We start from the raw sequence: 15,225 nt of genomic DNA on the forward strand, positions 1-15,225 counted from the left end.
TGAGTTGCTGGATAGTGATCAGGACTGAGAACATTAGGTGATTTTCCCTTCCCTATCCCTGGTGCGCTGCAATTAACGGTAGCACTCCTACTGACATCGTAGTTGAGATCCACTAAATCAGCATAAATCAGAGAAAGACATATATTTATATTGCGCCTTTCATGACCACCGGACGTCTCAAAGTGCTTTCCAGCCAATGAAGTACTTTTGGAGTGTAGTCACTGTTGGAAAGTGGGAAATGTGGCAGCCAATTTGCGCATAGCAAGCTCCCACACACAGCACTGTGATAATGACCAAATAATCTGTTTTATGTTATGCTGATTGGCAGAAGTTGAACACCAGTCATCCTTGTTCTATATGGATGAGTTCCTCCCTTGGAAATGCATATACCAATTCAGCAATTGATTATCAATCCTAGTGATTTTGAACAAATCATAAAAAGTAAGACGGTAAAAGGCAGAATGCTCACCTTGAGTTTATCTTTGGGCAGTGCAACAGCTCCCTGTTTGATGACCTCCAGAACTCGTTCTACCGACAGGTCTGTTCCAGCCTGTTCCAGCCGAAGACTGAAGAAGCTGATCACCTACAAGGTAAATGTGCTCAGTAATTAAGGCGCTTGTTTCCTAAACACAGAACAACAGGCCAACCTCCACTCAAGTGCATTAGTATGATAAACAATGGCATCTCTTCCCAACATCGCAAATATTTTATGTACTTGTCCTTTTTCCCATTTTTATGAAGTGCATGCCCAAACATGAACCCCCTTGCCTACAGTATTGGTCAAAAGCATGGGAACCCGACAGCCCATTCGATGTCACTTAGGTTAGGTGTAGCACAGTCGTAAAAGTGTTCTTCCTTTTATTCATCGTCATAGGCAGTCCCTCGGAATCGAGGAAGAGTTGCTTCCACTCTTAAAAATGAGTCCTTAGGTGGCTGAACAGTCCAATACGAGAACCACAGTCCTTGTCACAGGTGGGACAGACAGTCGTTGAGGGAAATGGTGCCGCATGCTCCTTCCACTGCCTGCGCTTGATTTCTGCATGCTCTCGGCGATGAGACTCGAGGTGCTCAGCGCCCTGCTGGATACACTTCCTCCACTTAAAGCGGTCTTTGGCCAGGGCCTCCCAAGTGTCAGTGGGGATGTTGCACTTTATCAGGGAGGCTTTGAAGGTGCCCTTGTAACGTTTCCTCTGCCCACCTTTGGCTCATTTGCCGTGAAGGAGCTCCGAGTAGAGTGTTTGCTTTGGGAGTCTTGTGTCTGGCATGCGAACTATGTGGCCTGCCCAACGGAGCTGATCAAGTGTGGTCAGTGCTTCAATGCTGGGGATGTTGGCCTGGTTGAGGACGCTAATGTTGGTGCGTCTGTCCTCCCAGGGGATTTGTAGGATCTTGTGGAGACATCATTGGTGGTATTTCTCCAGCGACTTGAGATGTCTACTGTACATGATCCATGTCTCTGAGCCATACAGGAGGGCAGGTATTACTACTGCCCTGTAGACCATGAGCTTGGTGACAGTTTTGAGGGCCTGGTCTTCAAACACTCTTTTCCTCAGAGGGCGAAGGCTGCACTGGCGCACTGGTGGCAGTGTTGGATCTCGTCGTCAATACCTGCTCTTGTTGATAGGAGGCTCCCGAGATATGGGAAGTGGTCCATGTTGTCCAGGGCCGTGCTGTGGATCTTAATGACTGGGGCAGTGCTGTGCGATAAGGGCAGGTTGGTGGAGGACCTTTGTCTTGTTGATGTTTAGCGTAAGCCCATGCTTTTGTACGCCTCAGTAAATACGTCGACTATGTCCTGGAGCTTAGCCTCTGTATGTGCGCAGATGCAGGCGTCGTCCGCGTACAGTAGCTCGACGACAGAGGTTGAGGTGGTCTTGGACCTGGCCTGGAGACGGCGTAGGTTGAACAGCTTCCCACTGGTTCTGTAGTTTAATTCCACTCCAGCAGGGAGTGTTCCACCTCACAGACTAAATGTATTAGTACTAATTTGACAGAATTTTCAAGTGCTTTTGTGGCAAGCATGCCACTTACAACATACTGATGTATACAATTGCTTTGGTGCTGTGGTGTCTGCCCCACAATGTAAGCAGGGTGGATTCCATTAACTAGTTACCAAAATAATCATAACTGCTTCTGTGTGAACTATCACATGCAAATGAGTTTTTGGTAAAAGTACTACGGCTAAGATAGAAAGTTCATATGCAATGGGAACATAGAATTACACATTACCTAGATATTCTTTGTCTAAGAACTTGTGAATTATAAATAGAATAAAGGATGTCCTGTAAGTAACATTTATCAAGTGATTATCGATAGTTAATCATCAGGGAGTATCATCACTAGTATGCATTAGAGAACATAATTATCAGAAAATACGAGCACATATATGTCTATAGCTTTCCTGTACCTTATATAAAACCATTAATCATTGGTGGGCAAACAAATCAGATCTATTTTACTTGTATAATACTGCAAAACACATCCACAAAAATCAAGTGGGAGAGGCTCTCGTAGATTTTAACAATAAGCATTAGTTTTCCATGGGTTTTTTGTGAAGATGCACATACAGTACATGTTAAGCCTGTTGGAGCTGGGCGAGGTTGAAGTGAGAGGCTGTAGGAAGTTCACTGGGTTAGATTGTATTTGTGATAGCTGGGTGACAGACAGTTGGAGCCGGTCCACATTAGCCTTAATTGTTTTAGCGACAGCAGAGAGGCACCACCATAATGCTGGAGGGTGAGAGAAAGCAAATGTCTTTCACCAGCATAGTAACTCATCAGAAAATGTGAAAGTAAATAATACTGTGCATTCTGGTTTAGAATCATAGAATCAAAGAAGTTTACAGCACGGAAGGAGGCCATTTCGACCCATCATGTCCGTGCCGGCCAACAAGAAGCTATCCAGCCTAATCCCACTTTCCAGCTCTCGGTCCGTATGCCTGCAGGTTATGGCACTTCAAGTGCACATTCAAGTACTTTTTAAATGTGGTGAGGGTTTCAGGCACAACCCTCTGCGTGAAGAAATTTCCCCTCAAATCCCCTTATTACCAATTATTTTAAATGTATTCCCCCTAATGGAAATAGGCCCTTTCTATCCACTATATCTAAGCCCCTCATAATTTTATACACCTCAATGCGGTCTCCCCTCAACCTCCTCTGTTCCAAGGAAAATAAACCAAGTCTATCCAATCTGTCCTAATAACCAAGATTCTTCACACCCGACAACATCCTCGTAAATCTCCTCTGTATCCTCTCCAGTGCAATCATGTCCTTCCTGTAACGTGGTGACCAGAAACAGAGAAAATAGATGTAGGAATAGGCTGTTCGGCCCTTCGAGCCTGCACCACCATTCAATAAGATAATGGCTGATCATTCACCTCAGTACCCCTTTCCTGCTTTCTCTCCATACCCTTTGATCCCTTTAGCTGTAAGGGCCATATCTAACTCCCTCTGGAATATATCTAATGAACTGGCATCAACAACTCTCTGCGGTACGGAATTCCACAGATTAACAACTCTCAGTGAAGAAGTTTCTCCTCATCTCAGGCCCAAATGGCTTACCCCTTATCCTTATCCTGTCCTGGTCCTGGACTTCCCCAACATCGGGAACATTTTTCCTGCATCTAACCTGTCCAATCCCGTCAGAATTTTATAAGTTTCCATGAGATCCCCTCTCATCCTTCTAAACTCCAGTGAATACAGGCCCAGTTGATCCAGTCTCTCCTCATATGTCAGTCCTGCCATCCAGGAATCAGTCTGGTGAACCTTCGCTGCACTCCCTCAATAGCAAGAACATCCTTCCTCAGATTAGGAGACCAAAACTGAACACAATGGCCCCAAGTTTCCACATGATTTGCTCCTGATTTTTAGGAGCAACTGGTGGAGAACGGACTATTTTGGAAATCGCAATTCTCCACATTTTTTTTTCTGCAGTTCTAGTCAGTTAGAACAGTTTCACTTTGGAACAGAATATTTTCTTCAAAAGGGGGCGTGTCCGGCCACTGACGCCTGATTTGAAAGTTTCCACAGTGAAAACGTACTCCAAACTAACTTAGAATGGAGCAAGTGAAGATTTTTGTAGGCCTGAAAAAACCTTGTCTACACATTAAAAAATCAGGCGCAGGTTACAAATTAGGCGTCCGGAACGAGGGGTGGGGGGGGAGGGGAAGTCATTAAATTCTACAATAAATCCTTAGTTATACTTATACAAATATTATACAAATAAATCCAACCTGAATAAACATTTATAAGCAAAGAAAAGATTAAATAAACCATCTTCCTACCTGTGTGAAAGTGCTTCAGCCAGGGAGAATGCTGCAGGAAGCCTCACAAGTTGAGGCAGCCGTTCCCGATGGCAGTGGGGGGGGGGGGGGGGAATGAGGGCCCGACCGACCGCAGCGGGGGGGGGGAGAGGCAGGGAGGAGGCAGCTGTTCCCGACGGCGGGCGGGCGGGAGGGAGTGAGGGCCCGACCGACCGCAGCGGGGGGAGGAGGCAGCCTTTCCCGACGGCGGGGGGGTGGAGGAGGCAGTGAGAAGGCTGCAGGAAGCCTCAGAAGTTGAGGCAGCCATTCCCGACGGCGGGGGGGGGGGGGGGGGGGGAGGCCGTCGGGAAACAACTGCCTCAACTTTCTGAGGCTTCCTGCAGCCTTCTCACTGCTGCAAGAAGCCTCAGTGCTGATGTGCTGATGGCAATGTGCTTTTATTAAAAAATGTTAAAAAATTAAACAGCTACAAAGAACTACAAAAATGGCCGAGTGCCAATGTTTCCTTCACACTGCACGTGCACGAAGGCTCCAACGCGCATGCGCAGGGTTGCCGGCACGAAAAAAACTAATTTAAATGGTACCCGCCCCCTCCCACTTTCAAAATTGGCGCGAGTGGTAGGCCCCGCCCCCTGGGCGCCTCGCCAAGCTGCCATGGAGCTGCAGGGCGCTCCAGAATCACGCGTTTTTTTTCAGGCGCAGTTTTCGGCACGAAAAACGGGCGCCCAGCTCGGAGGAGCGCCCGTTTTGTAGCGTGTGGAAACTTGGGGCCAATATTCCAGGTGAGGCATCACGAAGTCCCTGTACAACTGCAGTAAGACCTCCCTGCTCCTATACTCAAATCCCCTAACGATGAAGGCCAACATACCATTTGCCTTCTTCACCGCCTGCTGTACCGAGAAACATAGAAAATAGGTGCAGGAGTCGGCCATTCGGCCCTTTGAGCCTGCACCGCCATTCAATGAGTTCATGGCTGAACATGCAACTTCAGTACCCCATTCCTGCTTTCTCGCCATACCCCTTGATCCCCCTAGTAGTAAGGACTACATCTAACTCCTTTTGAATATATTTAGTGAATTAGCCTCAACAGCTTTCTATGGTAGAGAATTCCACAGGTTCACCACTCTCTGGGTGAAGAAGTTTCTCCTCATCTCGGTCCTAAATGGCTTACCCCTTATCCTTAGACTGTGACCCCTGGTTCTGGACTTCCCCAACATTGGGAACATTCTTCCTGCATCTAACCTGTCTAAACCCGTCAGAATTTTAAACGTTTCTATGAGATCCCTCTCATTCTTCTGAACTCTAGTGAATACAAGCCCAGTTGACCAGTCTTTCTTGATATGTCAGTCCCACCTCATACCAACTTTCAATGACTAATGTACCATGACACTCAGGTCTCGTTGTACCTCTCCTTTTCCTAATCTGCCACCATTCAGATAATATTCTGCCTTCGTGTTTTTGCCACCAAAGTGGATAACTACATCTGCCATGCATTTGCCCACTCACCTAGCCTGTCAAAGTCACCCTGCAGCCTCTTAGTGTCCAACTCACAGCTCACACCGCCACCCAGCTTAGTGTCAGCTGAAAACTTGGGAGATATTACACTCAATTCTTTCATCTAAATCATTAATGCATATTATAAATAGCTGGGGTACCAGCACTGAGCCCTGCGGCACACCACTTGTCACAGCCTGCCATTCTGAAAAGGACCCATTTATCCCAACTCTCTGCTTCCTATCTGCCAACCAGTTCTCTATCCACTTCAGTACATTACCCCCAATACCATGTGCTTCAATTTTGCACACCAATCTCTTGTGTGGGACCTTGTCAAAAGCCTTTTGAAAGTCCAAAAACACCACATCCACTGGTTCTCCCTTGTCCACTCTACTAGTTACATCCTCAAAACATTCCAGAAGATTTGTCAAGCATGATTTCCCTTTCATAAATCCATGCTGACTTGGACCGATCCTGTCACTACTTTCAAAATGCGCTGCTATTTCATATTTAATAATTGATTCCAACATTTTCCCCACTACTGATGTCAGGCTAACCGGTCTATCATTACCTGTTTTCTCTCTCCCTCCTTTTTCAAAAAGTGGTGTTTCATTAGCTACCCTCCAGTCCATAGGAATTGATCCAGAGTCTATAGACTGTTGGAAAATGATCACCAATGCATCCACTATTTCTAGGGCCACTTCCTTAAGTACTCTGGGATGCAGACTATCAGGCCCCGGGGATTTATCGGCCTTCAATCCCATCAATTTTCTTAACACAATTTCCCACCTAATAAGGATTTCCTTCAGTTCCTCCTTCTCACTCAACCCTTGGACCCCTAGTATTTCTGGAAGGTTATTTGTGTCTTCCTTCGTGAAGATAGAACCAAAGTATTTGTTCAACTGGTCTGCCATTTCTTTGTTCCCCATTATAAATTCACCTGAATCTGACTGCATGGGACCTACGTTTGTCTTCACTAATCTTTTTCTCTTCACATATTTATAGAAGCTTTTGCAGTCAGTTTTTATGTTCCCAGCAAGCTTCCTCTCATACTCTATTTTCCCCCTCCTAATTAAACCCTTTGTCCTCCTCTGCTGAATTCTAAATTTCTCCCAATCCTCAGGTTTGCTGCTTTTTCTGGCCAATTTATATGCCTCTTCTTTGGATCTAACAATATCCTTAATTTCCCTTGTTAGCCACGGTTGAGCCACCTCCTCCGTTTTATTTTTACTCCAGACAGGGATGTACAATTGTTGAAGTTCATCCATGTGATCTTTAAATGTTGCCATTGCCTATCCACCGTCAACCCTTTAAGAATCATTTGCCAGTCTATTCTCGCCAATTCACGTCTCATACCATCGAAGTTACCTTTCCTTAAGTTCAGGACCCTAGTCTCTGAATTAACTGTGTCACTCTCCATCTTAACAAAGAATTCTGCCATATTATGGTCACTCTTACCCAAGGGGCCTCACACAACAAGATTGCTAATTAGTCCTTTCTCATTGCACATCACCCAGTCTAGGATGGCCAGCTCTCTAGTTGGTTCCTCGACATATTGTTCTAGAAAACCATCCCTAATACACTCCAGGAAATCCTCCTCCACTGTATTGCTACCAGTTTGGTTAGCCTAATCTATATGTAGATTAAAGTCGCCCATGATAACTGCTGTACCTTTATTGCACGCATCCCTAATTTCTTGTTTGATGTTGTCCCCAACCTCACTACTACTGTTTGGTGGTCTGTACACAACTCCCACTAGCGTTTTCTGCCCTTTGGTATTCTGCAGCTCCACCCATACAGATTCCACATCATCCAAGCTAAGGTCCTTCCTTACCATTGCGTTAATTTCCTCTTTAATCAGAACTGCACGCAATACTCCAGATGCGGCCTAACCAATGTTTTATACAAACATGTCACCCTTTCTGTTATATTCTATGCCTCGGCTAATAAACGCAAGCATTCCGTAAGCCTTCTTAACTACCTTATCTATCTTCAGGGATCTGTGGACATGCACTCCAAGGTCACTTTGTTCCTCAACACTTCTCAGTGTCCTACCATTTAATGTATATTCCCTTTCCTTATTAGCCCTCCCCAAATGCATTACCTCACACTTCACCTGTGACAGCCTGTCAGATTAAAGTCTGGACAAATAAAGACCCGTTACTGTCTTTAGTTAAGAAATGTGTCCTGAATGAGGACTGGGTAGCCACGTACGGGGAATTTAAACCGTTTCATAGGCGCAAGGATGAACTCTCGATTCAGGCCGATTGCCTACTGTGGGGAAACCGAGTAGTCATGCTCCAGAGGGGCAGAGAGGTGTTTATCAGAGAACTTCACAATGAGCACCCGGGCATTGTCATGATGAAGGCAATTGCCAGGTCACATGTTTGGTGGCCAGGGATAGATGCAGACCTGGAACTGTGTGTTTGCAGGTGTAACACGTGTGTTCAGCTGGGCAACGCACCCAGGGAAGCCCCCCTTAGCCCCCGGTCCTGGCCCGTCAAGCCATGGTCACGCATCCATGTGGACTACGCAGGTCCTTTCATGGGAAAAATGTTTTTGGTTGTAGTAGACACCTACTCTAAATGGATTGAGTGTGCCATTTTAAATTCAAGCACTTCCTCTGCCACGGTAGAAAGTCTACGGGCAATGTTCGCCGCCCATGGTCTACCGGATGTCTTGGTCAGCGACAATGGCGACAAGCACTGAATTCCAGGGCTTCATGGCAGGCAATGGAATCAACCATGCCAGAATGGCACCGTTCAAGCCGACCTCAAACGGCCAGGCGGAACGAGCAGTGCAGATAATCAAACAGGGGATGCTCAGAATCCAAGGGGGTTCCCTACAAACCCGCTTATCACGCCTCCTGTTGGCCAATAGATTCCGACCACACTTGCTCACAGGGGTTCCACCCGCAGAGCTGCTAATGAAAAGGACACTCAAAACCAGGTTATCCCTTATACACCCCACCATGAAAGAAATTGTTGAGAGCAGGCATCAGTCACAATGTGGCTACCATGATAGGAACGTGAGGGCGCGATGTATTGATGTCAATGACCCTGTTTTTGTCCTTAATTACGTTGCAGGGCCCAAATGGCTCGCAGGCACTGTGATTGCCAAAGAGGGGAATAGGGTTTTGGTCGTTAAACTTACCAATGGACAAATCTGCCGCAAACACGTGGATCAAACTAAAAGGAGGTTCAGCAACCCCATAGAAGAAGCAGAGGAAGAACACAACGTAGAGTTTACTCCACCACAGGTGACCGAACACCGGAACCAAGTGGAGGAGAGCCCAGTCACTGTGGGCAGTCCGGACAGGCCTGAGGCACCACAAACAGCAGACACTCAGGCCAGCGCCCAACAACCGGAGCCCCAACTCAGGCGCTCTACAAGGGAGCGTAAACTACCCGGGAGACTTAACCTGTGATTCCAATAAGACTTTGGGGGGGGAGGTGATGTCATGTATTCAACTGTCATTGTAACCCATGTATAAACTGACCTAAGTTGTACACCTTGAGAACATTGACCACAAGGGGGTGAATTTGTGGGAGACACTCCTAACCTGGACTTTCAGGTATAAAAGGGGAAGCTCCACCCACCTTCATCACTTGAGGTCTTTGTAATAAAGATAACCGGTCACAGAGTGACCTCTCAAGTATGGGCCTCATGTGCATTTATACTGTATAGTAAGGACGTATCAATTACCAGCATCAAATCCCCCGCCACCAACATCCTCGGGGGGGTCACCATTGACTAGAAAATTAACTGGACCAGCCATATAAATACTGTAGCTACAAGAGAAGGTCAGAGGCTGGGTATTCAGCAGCGAGTGACTCACCTCCTGACTCCGCAAAACCTTTCCTCCACCTACAAGGCACAAGTCAGGAGTGTGGCATTCTCTCCACTTGCCTTGATGGATGCAGCTCCAATGCCAGTCAATAAACTTGACACCATAGTGGACAAAGCAGTCTGCTTGATCGGTATCCCATCCACTACCTTAAATATTCACTCCTTCCACCGCCGCGCACCGTGTTTGCAGTGTGCATATCTACAAGATGCATTGCAGGAACTTGCCAAGGTTTCTTTGACAGCATCTTCTAAACCCGCGAGCTCTATCACCTAGAAGGACAAGGGCAGCAGGCTCATGGAAACACCACCAGCTCCAAGTTTCTCTCCAAGTCACAGAACATCCTGATTTGGACATAAAATCACCGTTCCTTCATTGTCGCTGGGTCTAAATGCTGGAACTCCCTATCCAACAACACTGTGGGAGTACCTTCACCACACTGACTGCAGCGGCTTAAGGCGGCGGCTCACCACCACCTTCTCAAGGGCAACTAGGAATGGGCAATAAATGCTGGCATTGCCAGCGATATATACATCCTGAGAATGAATAATTAAAGAAAAAGTCATTGGGAACCTAGCTGATTTTTTGTTTCCTCACTCGCTCAGGGGCACTGATGCTAATTGTAACTCCCAGGATAATATATATCAAGTGGCAACCATCTAAAAGTAGTCTTATGGTGATTTACTACTTCCTCAACCCCATACAAACGACCACCCTACCTCCTTCTGCTCTTTCTCGCCAAGGTTCCGAAATAACTCACACCATCAGTTGCAACCCTTACTATCTTAAGGATCAATTTGTCAAACACATTCCTTGGCCTCCCAAGCAACACAAACTTCAGCTAATCCAGAGCTCTATGAGACAAGTCCTCTTCCACAACAATTCCCACATCCTTGTCCAGCCCATCAACATCAACATCATGCACTTACATAGCACATTTAATGTAGTAAAACGTCCCAAGGCGCTTCACAGAAGCGTTATCAAACAAAATTTGACACCAAGCCACATAAGGAAATATTAGGACAGATGATCAAAAGTTTGGTCAAAGAGGTAGGTTTTAAGGAGTGTTTAAAAGGAGAAAAGAGAGGTCGAGAGATTTAGGGAGGGAATTTCAGAGCTTAGGCCTTAGACAGCTGCAGGCATTGCCACCAATAGTGGAAAGATTAAAATCTCACAGTATTCCCTCTCCATTCATAAGAACATAAGAAATAGGAGCAGGAATAGGCCATACGGCCCCTCAAGCCTGCTCCACCATTTAATAAGATCCAATCCGATCCGATCATGGACTCAAGTCCACTCCCCTGCCCACTTCCCATAACCCCTTATCTTTTAAGAAACTGTCTATTTCTGTTTTAAATTTATTCAATGTCCCAGCTTCCACAGCTCTCTGAAGCAGCGAATTCCACAGATTCACAACCCTCTGAGAGAAGAAATTTCTCCTCATCGCAGTTTTAAATGGGCGGCCCCTTATTCTAAGATTATGCCTTCTAGTTCTAGTCTCCCCCATCAGTGAAAACATCCTCTCTGCAACCACCTTGTCAAGCCCTCATAATCTTATACGTTTCAATAAGATCACCTCTCATTCTTCTGAATTCCAATGAGTAGAGGACCAACCTACTTAATCTTTCCTCATAAGTCAACCCCCTCATCTCCGGAATCAACCTAGTGAACCTTCTCTGAACTACCTCCACAGCAAGTATATCCTTTCTTAAATATGGAAACCAAAATTGCACGCAGTATCCCATGTGTGGCCTCACCAATACCCTGTATAACTGTAGCAAGACTTCCTTGCTTTTATACTCCATCCCCTTTGCAATAAAGGCCAAGATTCCATTGGCCTTCCTGATCACTTGCTGTACCTGCATACTAACCATTTGTGTTTCATGCACAAGTATCCCCAGGTCCCGCTGTACTGCAGCACTTTGCAATCTTTCTCCATTTAAATTTTCTGCCAAAGTGCATTACCTCACACTTTCCAACATTATACTCCATCTTCACACTCTGGACCACTGTTTGTTCACCACATCTTCATCCTACAAATCAGAGTATGACCTGCCATTTGGAACCCGATTTTAAAACCATTCAGCCTTGATGTCTCTCTCCCTGCCTTTCAACTGTCTCTTAAAAGATCTCTCTTCAAAAAAGTCACGGTTCTCCACCTCTCCCCGCCCCGCCAATTCCTTTACTTCCTGCTTGGGATTCACCTCTTCCCTCATAACCCAATCTGGGATGTTTTAAATGTGAGACTCAAAAGATAGCAGTGTTATATCTTGCATTTAGATAATGCCTTTCACGACCACCAGATATCCCAAAGCACTTTACTGCCACTGAAGTACTTTTTGAAGTGTAGTCACTGCTGTATTGTAGGAAATGCAGCAGCCAATTTGCAATCGGCATGCTACCACAAACAGCAATGGGATAAAGACCAGATAATTTGTTTTTGTTATGTTGATTAAGGGATAAATATTGGCCAGGACATCGGAGAGAACTCCCCTGCTCTTCTTCGAAATAGTGACACAGGAGCTTTTATGTCCACCCGAGAGGGCAGACGGGGGCTCGGTTTAACATCTCATTTAAAAGACTGCACCTCCAACAGTGCAGCACTCCCTCAGCACTGTACTGGAGTGTCAGCCTAGATTTTTGTGCTCAAGTCTCTAGAGTGGGACTTCAACACACAAACTTCAGACTCAGAGGCGAGAATGCTACCAACTGACCACTGGCAGACACTTATAAGTGTAAGCTGTTGTTATTATCTGAGATCTCTTCTGTCTAGCTGCTTTTGAGGTGATTGAGAGTTCAGCATCTGCTCCTCCTGGATCCTAAAACCTGCAAAGGAATGATAGGATTCGACTAAACACCAAAAACACTTCCTAAATCCATGCTCAGATTTGGTGCAACTCCATGTTTGAAGCTCTCCAATCAGGTTTCTACCTGCCACAGCACTGAAACGACCCTAATTAAAGTCACAAATGACATCCTTGGAGTGTGATGGTAGTGCCCTACCCCTTCTCGAAACGTAGGAACAGTAGTAGGCTTTTCAGTCCCTCAGGCCAGTTCTGCCATTCAATTAGATCATGGCTGATCTGCACCTCAACACCATTTTCCTGCTGTTGCTAGATACCCTCAGCCATGAACTCATTGAATGGCGGTGCAGGCTAGAAGGGCCGAATGGCCTACTCCTGCACCTATTTTCTATGTTTCTAAACAAAAATCTATGTCTGTCAAGTTTTGAAATCTCTTATTGTCATAGCATTCACAGCCTTTTGGGGTGCGAGTTCCAAATCTCTACTACCCTTTGCAAGAAAAGTGTTTCCTGGTTTCGCTCCTGAATGACTTTGCTCTAGCTAACATTATGTCCCCTTGTTCTTGATTCGCCCACCCGAGGAAATCGTTTTTCCGTATCTACCCTATCAAACCCTTTTAACATTTTAAACAGCTCGACCAGATCACCTCTCAATCTACTATACTCAAGGAAGACAAGGCAAATTTATGCAACCTGTCCATAATTTAACTCTCTAAGTCCTGATATAATTTTGTTGAATCTGCGCTGCATCCACTCCAAGGTCAATCTATTCTTCCTCAGGTTTTGTATTCAAAACTGAATGCAATACTCCAGATGGGGTCTGGCCCAGGCTCTATACAAATGAAACATAACTTTATCCCCTTTGTATTCCAGCCTAATGCGATAAAGGCCAACATTCCATTTGCCTTTTAGATTGTTTTTTGTATCTATCCACTGGCTTTTAATGATTTGTGTACTTGGCCCCCCAAATCTTTTTGCTCCTCCACAGTTCCTAGTTTCTCACCATTTAGAAAATACTCTGGGTCCAAAATGGATGACCTCACACTTGCCTGCATTGAATTTCATTTGTCATAGTTTTGCCTGCTCACTTAACCTGTCTCAGTCCCGTTGCAATTTCTGATGCCATCAGCATTACTTACTGTCCCTCCTGTGTCATCTTCTTGTCTTTCTCGAACTCTCTGCAAATTTTGACATGATTGACTACACAATCCTCCTCCTACATCTCTCCTATGTTGTGCATTTAATTGGGACTGCCCTCACTTGCTTTCACTCTTACTCATCTGATCGTAGTCAGAGTATCCCCAGCAATGATTTCTCTTCCCACCACTACACTGTTGTCTCTGAACACCCGCCCAAAACCTCTCCACCTCCCTGTCGTTCGTGACCTTCCTTAAAACCCAACTCTTTGACCAAGCTTTTAGTCATCACTCCCAATATTTGCTTCTTTGGCATCCGTTTTTGTCTGATCATGTTTCGTGAAGTGCCTTGGGACATTTTTCTGTGTTAAAGGTGCTATATAAATGCACATTGTTGGTCACAAGGAGGTGCGCCAACATTTGCTATCATCCAGAAAATGCCATGCCTCCATTTAGTGCCAGTCCTGATGGTGTGCCAACATCAGAAACTCAATGCATAGCCAGGACAGTGATAGAGACATGACAACACAACAGTAGTCTTGGGATACTCAAGAAAAAAACATGAGCCAATTTTTGCTCATTATATAGGAATCCCTTCCTGAAAGTTAGCATGTTTAGACAATGGCTGAAGTAGAACTGTGCTTGGCTGTGATGCTCCTCATAGCTGAATAGCCTAATAGCAACCCTATGCTTAGGTTGACACATGGAAACTTTGACAAGGTACTGGTAGGCCGCTGGCACCTGAGCAATGGTACCCTGTAGAAATCAGCGCCTTTAGGAGAGGAGATGAAATTGGGAGGGAGTAATTAAACTCGGTATGCTAGGTGTGACCTCCATCCTATTATCCCAAGTCTTGTGCTGGAAATACGTGAAGTACTTAACTCCTTCTATCCTGGTTCTACAACACAAATTACAAAAACTTTTGAGGATAGAATATACAGAAAAAATACTACTTTAAACCATTATTACAAGGTTATTCTTGAGCAATCCAACCCAGTATCTGCAGTTCTGTTTCTTTACATGGTGTGCTACTATTTTTGTTGTACACCACAATCAACTGCAGCCAATGTGTAATTGCATCAAAGTTTAAAAAAAGAGTCTTAGCCCAGATATATCAATGCAGTTGAAATTTAAACGAGCTTTCATGTCAATTTCACTCCTTACCATATCAAGATTTTGCATTACGTCCTGGAAGGAAGGGTGCATGCGGAATTGTTCAAAGAGGTCCCGTTTGTATAGGAGTGCATACACCAAGTTGGGGTTGTGGTGAAGAGAAGTGGAAAGACAGGAATTTATGATCTCCAGCATCATTCGGATCACCTCTTCTATTACATTGAGATCTTGAGCCTGTGCAAGGTAAAGCACAAAGAATAAGTTCTGGCTCACTATAAAATGCAAACAGTCAACAGTCACATTGTCTGAAAGTGATGCACAGTTCTCAGTATCTGTGAAAGCCACTCCATGCATAATAACAAATGCTGGAAAGCTGAAATAAAAACATACATTTGGTCAGTAAGTGTCTGAAAAAGATGGCAGGTTGCTTTGGTTGCAATGCTTCAGCCATATTTCCATCACAGTTAAGCTTGATCTTGCCCTCCCACAATGTCCGTACATTCATACTTTCCACAAGGAGTCACAAGATAGTGATCAAAGGCCCAAGTTTCTGGTGAAAACGGCGCACCCC

At 45.2% G+C, this 15,225-nt stretch overlaps 1 protein-coding gene across 3 annotated transcripts in view; it reads right to left on the minus strand.

Moving 5' to 3' along the window:
* Positions 1-15,225, minus strand: part of dym (dymeclin) — a 669,399-nt gene that overhangs the window by 52,184 nt on the left and 601,990 nt on the right. For all 3 annotated transcript variants that reach the window (XM_070867483.1, XM_070867484.1, XM_070867482.1), the window contains 2 exons: positions 14,706-14,888; positions 470-583 (listed from right to left, as the gene is read on the minus strand). In XM_070867483.1, coding sequence (XP_070723584.1) covers positions 470-583; positions 14,706-14,888 — 297 coding nt within the window. The remainder of the gene's footprint in view (positions 1-469; positions 584-14,705; positions 14,889-15,225) is intronic.

The sequence above is a fragment of the Pristiophorus japonicus genome, chromosome 2 (genome assembly GCF_044704955.1).
Source record: "Pristiophorus japonicus isolate sPriJap1 chromosome 2, sPriJap1.hap1, whole genome shotgun sequence".
Classification (NCBI taxonomy): Eukaryota; Metazoa; Chordata; class Chondrichthyes; family Pristiophoridae; genus Pristiophorus; species Pristiophorus japonicus.